This window comes from Ips typographus, linkage group LG16 (assembly GCF_016097725.1).
Source record: "Ips typographus isolate SLU linkage group LG16, UJ_Ityp_2.0, whole genome shotgun sequence".
NCBI classification, from domain to species: Eukaryota; Metazoa; Arthropoda; class Insecta; order Coleoptera; family Curculionidae; genus Ips; species Ips typographus.
The window spans coordinates 3981430-3989872 of NC_138437.1; the positions used below are offsets into that span (position 1 = coordinate 3981430).

The 8443-nt window shown below is 31.3% G+C and overlaps 1 protein-coding gene across 2 annotated transcripts; it reads left to right on the forward strand.

Moving 5' to 3' along the window:
• The first annotated feature begins 4324 nt into the window (after positions 1-4324).
• On the forward strand, positions 4325-6213 carry LOC145738845 (uncharacterized). Of its 2 annotated transcripts, XM_081993944.1 has the most exons (3): positions 4325-4626; positions 4687-5965; positions 6028-6213. In XM_081993944.1, the coding sequence occupies exons 2-3, from the start codon at positions 5814-5816 to the stop codon at positions 6182-6184; spliced, it is 309 nt and encodes a 102-aa protein (XP_081850070.1). In that variant the 5' UTR covers positions 4325-4626; positions 4687-5813; the 3' UTR covers positions 6185-6213. The 2 variants fall into 2 exon arrangements, with proteins under 2 accessions (XP_081850070.1, XP_081850071.1); XM_081993945.1 differs by lacking the exon at positions 6028-6213 and having other exon boundaries at positions 4378-4626; positions 4687-5542.
• Positions 6214-8443: the final 2230 nt, after the last annotated feature.

Here is an 8443-nt window from a genome sequence, read left to right on the forward strand (position 1 = left end):
TTTTTAAGCTGAACCCTAAACTGTTAGCCTGGAGGCATACAGTGCCAAGTCTACATTTACGGACTTCATCAATCACTTACTGCAGCCTCGAAGTTGTCTATTAAGTACGGCGAGCTCATTACTTGGGAAACAACACTTCGGCCTCTAACCAATATAAATTCGCTGATATCTTTTATCCTAAAAAAGAAACAATGAAAATTTACTGCCTGGATCAGGGATTCTACGTCTTCGTTTAATTAACTGTTCTACTTTACTCTAACGTAAACATTACAAATAGGTAGGTTAAGAGAGGATATTTCTTTCTAGTATCGACAAAATAATTAATTATTTAGAGAGGTTTGGTTATATCCAAGAGTTCCAACTGCAGTTAATTTGACACTGTATAGAATAGACACTGGTATAAAAGAGTTATGATATCTGCACATTAGCCGTAGCACTGTTCTTATCCTGGCGCTATAAAATCTTGAATATATTTTCCGATTAAAGCTTTATTGCTCTATACACGAAGAATCGAATTTCCTGCAAGGAATATTTTACGATTATCTTAAATTATTTTGATTTTTTTTAGCAGTTCACTCTAAAAGATTTAGTCTCATCTAGCAAATAACTTAATTTAAATTGTGGTGAAAGCAAATTCTTGATCAATTCCCACCCGAGAAGTTAAAGGGGGAGAGAACAACCCCTTTGCCCTTCTCCAAATCTATTCTTGTTAGAAACAGACCGGCTTAAAATAGGGAACACTTTAGTTTGTGAGATCCGTCGCAAAAATGTCAACTTGCCTCACCCTTATGTGGTTGGCTTCTTTAATGGCCCTGGTTACGATTTAAATTAAGAGCCCTAAAAAAATACACGGCTCCATTAAATCTCCGGCAAATTAGAGCCAGGAACGATCCCAGGCACAAACATTAGCCGAAAGTCATTCCTATTGTTCAATGAAGTGATCTAATCATTTTATTATACGATAGTAGAGCTGTAGGACTCTGGGATTTCACGTCTAGCGTAAGGATCAGAGGATGCCATTGGCGCGGACATAGGGATACGCTAGGATTAAGGACCTTAAGGGATTTCAAATGGATTGTTTGTCCTTTGCAGAGGTCAAATGTTACATGTGTGAATTAAAAAACTACTATCTGTCTATCTAATCAGCCCTAAACAGCCATCTTTGGATATCGGCCTTCTCTTCTTTCCTCTCTAAATAAAACCTCATTTTATCATAATAGCATATCATGCAGTACTCCTTATTTTACCCTTCCCACTGTTACAAACGTATCTTAAAAAAATCTAATTTTGATTAACTAAAATTGGAAAATTTGAAGTAGAAATTAGATTTACTTTATATTTAAGTAGGTTAACTGAAGAGATTTTGACCATTTTTAGTGCACTCCTGCTTTCAATCTTAAAGTGCTTGCTTAGTTGGAATGATTCTTAAAAACTTTTATTTGTCTATGGATAGCTACTGAAATAAGCTTTCCAAAAATATTTTCCCTTGAGTTAATAGATTGGCCTGTGTGGCTGCTAGAGGACTTAAAAGTTAACTGAAGAGATTTTGAAAATGTTTGGTGCACTCCTTCGTAAAATCTTAAATTACTTGCTTATTTGACATACATTTTTAAAACTTTCATATGTCTATGGATAGCTATTAAACGAAGCTTTTCAAAAATGTCTTGTTGGACAGATTGGACTGTCAACCACAACAACGAATGTGCAACCTTTGTGGTCCACTCCTTTATTTAACCTTAAATTAATTGTTATTTTGGCTTAATTTTTTAAAATTCCTTTATATGTCTACGGACAGCCATTAAAATAAGCATTCCAGCTCCTGAGTAGATTGTAAATTTTATATTTTATTGCAAAATTGCTGTTCCAATGCCATTACATAGAACAGCACACAAATACAGTATTTTTACAAATTGTGCTTTCTAATCAGCGTGAAAAAAGAAGACTAAATAATAATAATTTAAAAAGACGAACTTATTTTACAGAAGAATTACATTTTATTAACGTCATGGAAAGAAGAGCGAAAGAATATGTTAAAATGGTTGAGCTGGCATTTTATAAAGAAAACTGACTGATTGATTGCCAAAGCAACACAAATTTTGAAAAATAATTATGTCATATCAGCGTGAAAAAAGAAAAGCGGAAGAATAGTTGAAGTGATAGAGCTGGCTAATTGCTCAAAATTTTTGAAAACGACTGATAGGTTTCTAACGCTAAACATATTTTAAAAAAGATTCAAGATATATCAACACGGAAATAAAAGAGGAGAAGAATGGGTTGAAATGATTGATCTGGCTAATTGCCTAAAATTTTATAAAGAGGCTGTCTGATTGGTCTCAAAAGCCAAACCTATTTTATCATCGTGAAAAAAGAAAAGCGAAATATTGGTTGAAACGATTCAGCTTGTTAACTGCCCAGAAATTTTGAAGGATGACTGATTAATTAATTTCAACAGTCAAACATATTTTAAAAAAGAATTAAGTTTTACCAGCGTAAAAAAAGACCGAAAGAATGTGTAGAAATAATTGAGTTGGCTAATTGCCTAAAGTTTCATAAATTCGGAAAAGAAGAGTGGAAGAATATGCTAAATTGATTGAGCTGGGTAATTCCCCAAAAAGACTGACTGATGGATTTCAAAAGCCAAGCATATTTAAAAGAAGAATTAAGGTCTCACAGCAAGAAAAAAGAAGAGGAGAAAAACGGTTTGAAATGATTGAGCTGGCTATTTGTCCAAAAATTTTGAAAGAAGACTGACCGAAGAATGATTAAATTCTATGAGCATCAGAAAAGAAGAGCGGAAGAATGCAGGGCCGTATCTAAGGTATGTAAGGTCCTAGATGACATTAAAGAAAGAGGGTCCGATGGCACTTAGCAGAAATTAAACAAGTTTTAGGATGTCAGGAATATAATCAGATAAATCATAAATCCATAAAACTTTCACTCAGCTTCTTCATAATCATCATCGCGTCATTTTTTAAAATCCATAATTTCTCTAAACTGTCATTCTACCTTAACTTAACCTCACTCTTCCTTATACATAATTGGGCGACTAACATAGCATTAAAACTAATAATGGTAACAAAATATAAAAAATGTTTGTGGGACCACCTTCAAATTTTGGTGAAAAATATGAAATCACAAACATTAATTCGTTGAAATGATTGTGCTGGCTAGTTGCCTAAAATTTTCAAAAGAAGAGCGGACGAATGTTGTGAACTGATTGAGCTGCTCAAGTAGATTCGTTTCAAATTGCGCTAAACTAGTTTGAACAAACAATGCTGAATTTAACTCATTCACCGGTCTAAATTTTCTACTTAATACCTTATGAATTCCATTTTTAATTTAAAAAAGTCACGTGACCTTCAGAGTCTGTTTTGACGTTAAAAACTAGAGTCACGTGACCTTTAAAATTAAATTTGATGATTTAAAATAGTCAGGTGACCATGTACATCTTAAAAAGAGTCACGTGACTTTAAACTGAAAAACGATCACGTGACCCTTTTAATAATATTTTCACATTTGAAACGCTCACACTTTTTTAAACAAACTTCATTTTGACTGAGCGTAGCTCCGTTATTTAAGGCGCTACAAAAAAGTGTAAGTAAGGAAACTTGTAGAAAATGTCATCCTCTACAAGATTATGTTAGGGTTTTTGCCCTTAAGGGTCTCCCTAAGGAGTTAAAATTCAAATAGGGGACCAAACTGATTTTTTTTAACCAACTGCATTTCGACTGAGAAATAGGCTTATGTTATCACTTTCAACGTAATACACTTAAGATGTGACATTTCTTGTTTTTTCCTTGTACTATTTTTCTAAATTTCTACATCCTCAAGAGTTTTAATAAGAAATATTATTTGTATGGCTTATTGCATTTTCGTATGTCTGTTCCCTGATGATTTATATTATATTTGTGTTTTTTCGCTTTATACCTGGTTTTTGTGCTTATTATTTTAACATAATTCACCACTCATTATCAAAATATTTGTAAATCTTGTCTAGTTCAATCTTCAAATAAAACATTTGTATTAAGTAGCTGAGAGAAGGATTTTTGTAAACCCAACATGTTGGTGATAGGATGAATCTTAAAAAACCTCACTTTTTTACATTAAAGCGAACATTTATTAACTCTCTCCCAAAACTAATATTATAAACTCACAAAGTCACATGAACAAATCACGTTTTAGCTTTAGTTCAAAATTCAAATTTAATTAAAAAATACAGTACCTATACCAAATCAATTAACTTTCATACCTACAAAGTATAAGTCATAATTATCAGTAAGCTATAAAAATACCTGAAGCTCGAAGCTACAATGACTTACCAACTTGATAAAGCAATCTTTCGGTATTGTTTTTTTTGTATACTTTGATATGTTTAATCGTTGTTCTGTTGCCTATAAAGGTAGTCAAACTTGCGTTCGGGAGCATTTGCTTTCATAACTTCTCAAAAACCACTCATAACTTAATCAAAATCAACATGCATCGTCTCAAGGGTTGTATGTGTGATATTTGTAAATCCTACAGAGGCACTACAAATGTGAGCAAGTACGTGTATAAACAAATCCAGAAAATTGAGAAGGAAGACTTGGACCAGTGGGTGAAACTTAAGGAATCCCTTCAAGTTATAGCGTAAGTTTTGGTTATTTTACTTTTTTTTAGATTAGTTTGTAATTTTTTTGTTCATTCCAGTAAGCCTAACATTGAGGAATGGACACGTTTACGTCAGGAGTCTACCGCCATTTCATTTCAACTGTGGGGGCGTCGACTCAAAATCCTCCATAAAGAAATGAAGAAAGTGAGGAAGCCCAAAAAGTAAACTATTTAGTAGTTTGGTGGATTTCTTTATATTCATTTTTTGCTTTTATTTAATAAGAAACTAGCTTTATTTTCTTTAAACTTTTTTTAGTGTGCAAATTTTTAACTCACTTAACAAAAACAGGTGCCTCAACTAATTTACGTTACTCTATCAATTTCAGCACTCTCTAAAATGCCATCTCTGTATATTTTACTCAAAAACCAGATAATTTTTAGTAATCATTAAAAATTTGCACCTTAAAAGCTTGAAGATTGTGGGGCTATCATTATCTAAAAATTGTCAATTTTTTTTTCAATAACCGCATGTAAATGGATTATTTCTTTAAATTAACTGTATTAAATAGTATAAAAATTTTTTTAAATTTCTTTAGTAGTTTGGTGGATTTCTTTATATTCATTACCGGAAAACCTAAAATTTTGCTTTTATTTAATAAGAAACTAGCTTTATTTTCTTTAAACTTTTTCTAGTGTGCAAATTTTTAACTCACTTAACAAAAACAGGTGCCTCAACTAATTTACGTAAAAACCAGATAATTTTTAGTAATCATTAAAAATTTGCACCTTAAAAGCTTGAAGATTATGAAGCTATCATTATCTAAAAATTGTCAACATTTTTTTTCAATTACCGCATGTAAATGGATTATTTTTTTAAATTAACTGTATTAAATAGTATAAAATTTTGTTAAACATTTAATTTGAATATAATAATATATTGTACTATTAAAAACTATTTTGTCTAGTTTATTTACCCCCTCCTTATTCCGTCTTATCCTAACTAATAAAAACTCGTATTTCTTAGTAGTTATCTTTTTAATGACATCGTTTTGATTGAACAATTTTAATAATGTAACTTTGCTATACGATAACTTTTCCAGGTAGCCGTAATCAAACATAAACACCAATAAAATATCGTTACTACCATTTAACAATGCCCAGTCTTATTTAGCCACTCTTCTAAGCAATTTAATCCTACAATCGCGGTGTGTTTTAAATAATTTTTAATGGAGAACTTGAAGATTTGCCATTGTGATTTTTGCGTCGAATTTAGGGGAACCAAATATCTTTGCATGGGTTTTTATGAATCTCTGGAGCAGTTCGACATCTATGAGCTTAATGAGTTTGCCCGTATAAAGGAAAACATAATGCTTAAAAGGTAATTAAATGTTGTTCTAATTTTTGAAATAGAATTGCTCAGTGCTTGTGTGGTTTCTATAGGAATCCGAATGAAGAATGGAAGGAATTGTTACAGCAACAAATCACTGGCATACAGTTTCGAATTTGGATCTTAAAAACACAGGAACTTCATCATGAAATGGATGTGGTGCGACGGATGCGTGAAGTCAAAAAGGCTAAACTATGTGCACGTGGATAGGTTAATGTATATTCAGTATGTTAAGTAACTTTAGAAGTATTAAATAGAAAAAAAGAAAATTAAATGTGTTTTTCTGTGTGAGTGATGTTGGGGTGACAGTTTAAGGCTCGGCTTCGAACAAAGTAATCAATAGCATTTACAGCTATTGTTTTTGCAGCTGTTAATAATATCTTTTGTATTCAAAAAAAAACCAAGAGATATACAAAATGGCGTAGTTACGTCCCTGATTTTGTGGGCATCAAAAGGACCTGATTGAAAACTCGGCGTAGCGAGTAAATACGACAAAAGTAGGATTTCCAGTTTCTGAGTCCTCTTTGGTGCATTTAAACACCTCTCTATTCTACTTAGTTCTTTCTCTATTGTTCTAGGGTATCATGTTTACTTTTGCCTTACGCAAAACAATTTATCAACCTAGTTGTCATGGTTGTTAAGTAAAGAGTTGCACTATGTCACTTTCACCCTCAAATACATACTTCTACAAAGTTAAAACGAATGTCAGGTAAGTTAAATTAAACCTTCCGCTAGAATGTCAGTAAGTTGTCGGATGAGTATATTAACGGACCACCATTTCTAACTGTCGGCCTAGCTTTACTTACTATGTTAAGTCACGAGACTCCATAAACGGTAAACCTCTAACGTATGTTTTTATCTCTATTCTAATTAAAAACTTTCTGCTATCGTAATTAAACGATCTTAAAGCAATACAAATATCTTGTATTAAATATAAGTTATTTAGCTAAGCAAAAACCCTTTAAGACGGCGGCCCGCTTTATACCAGATTGACTTTCTCGGAAAGCCTTTAAAACTCGATAGAGTTTAATTTAGCGCCATAACTTCTGCGACAGATGCAAATTAAAACATTCTCAAAAGGGGATTAATCAGTTATAATAGGACAATAAAACTGGAGCCAAATTGTTTTGTTATAAATTTACGGATTAGTTACCTTAGGTATTATTTATGACCTTCATTTGTCTAAAGGTCCAAAGGGAGAGGTCATTTAATAAGTCTTTATTAAATCAATAAAAAAATTAAGCCATTTTCCAAAAATATGTAAAGGCTGGTATATTAAAATAAGTTCCTACAACTTATCTAGTATAATTGATGTAGTTTTTGCAAGTTTACGATAATTAGATAGTTTTTATTTCAAATAATGTCCACAAAATAGTGAAAATGGCGTCACAAAAAGTTCACCTAACTTCATTAATTAATACTATTATATACAAAAATTGTTCTTTTATACACTTTTGACTGTGGGTACATTAAATCTAAAGTTCTAGTATTATGTACATTTTGTTGCCTTACATTAATACGATAAAGAACACTCTAAACCCTTACATATACCGCATACGTTGTCATTATTCGTAATTTTCAAAATTTTTCTCTACAACTTTCTGAATAAACTTCTTACCTAAGTTTTGATTGTTTCTGTGCTATAAATATGTTTTGGATTTTAAACTATTACTAACTTTTTTAAAATTCTTTTGAAATGCATTCATCTACATAAATTCCTAAGAATTTAGCATTACGAGATATAGCAATATTTAAAGTTTACATTTTTTTAGGATTGGTTATTTTAGATTGTTTTGTATTAAAGTTATTTCGCTTTTTTCTTTATTAAAAATGTGTACAGTGTGTTAAAGTTTGAATAACATATTTCAATCTTTTTACACCTAATTTTTCTATAGTTTAAAAATTTTTTAAAAATAAAAATCAAGCAGTGTCGCAGGGTTTTTTTCAATAAAATTTTATTCTAATAATAAACAGATTTGATATTTTATTATTGAGTTTCAGATTATATTATCATGATTTTTTATTTTTTACTCGTAAACGAAACGCTGTGCCAAAAAATAATAAGAAACCTTTTTCTTCCTTAATTGAATGAGGAACTTAGAATTGATTTGTCTGTTCTTATGAAAAAGCAGTAGCGTACCATTCTTTTCTGTTAAAGGATTTTGTAACCAAAGTTGCCAGGTCTACCGTTTTTGGGGTTTTATTACCATTGTCCTGTTTTTTTTTTGTACATAATCTACCGTTTTTAAAAACATTACCATTATGTGGGTTGGAAAACATTTTTTATACTCAGAATTGCCAAATCCACATGTTTTATTTTGTAGTGTTTTCTTCAGAATATTGAATAGGAAATTTAATGAGGATTCCAAAAAAAAGTTACTGTGATTTTCTTATTCCAAGTGGCTACAGGCGATTTTATCCTGACTGTCCTTTCAAACTGTGTTTCTGGCAGTTCAAATTTTGTCACTG

What these genes read in the sequence shown, in the direction of transcription:
- LOC145738845 (XM_081993944.1), top strand. Translation starts at nt 5,814, where the DNA reads ATGGAGAACTTGAAGATTTGCCATTGTGATTTTTGCGTCGAATTTAGG. An exon ending in GAAAACATAATGCTTAAAAG is followed by an intron (nt 5,966 to 6,027) that starts GTAATTAAATGT and finishes TGGTTTCTATAG; the next exon opens with GAATCCGAATGAAGAATGGA.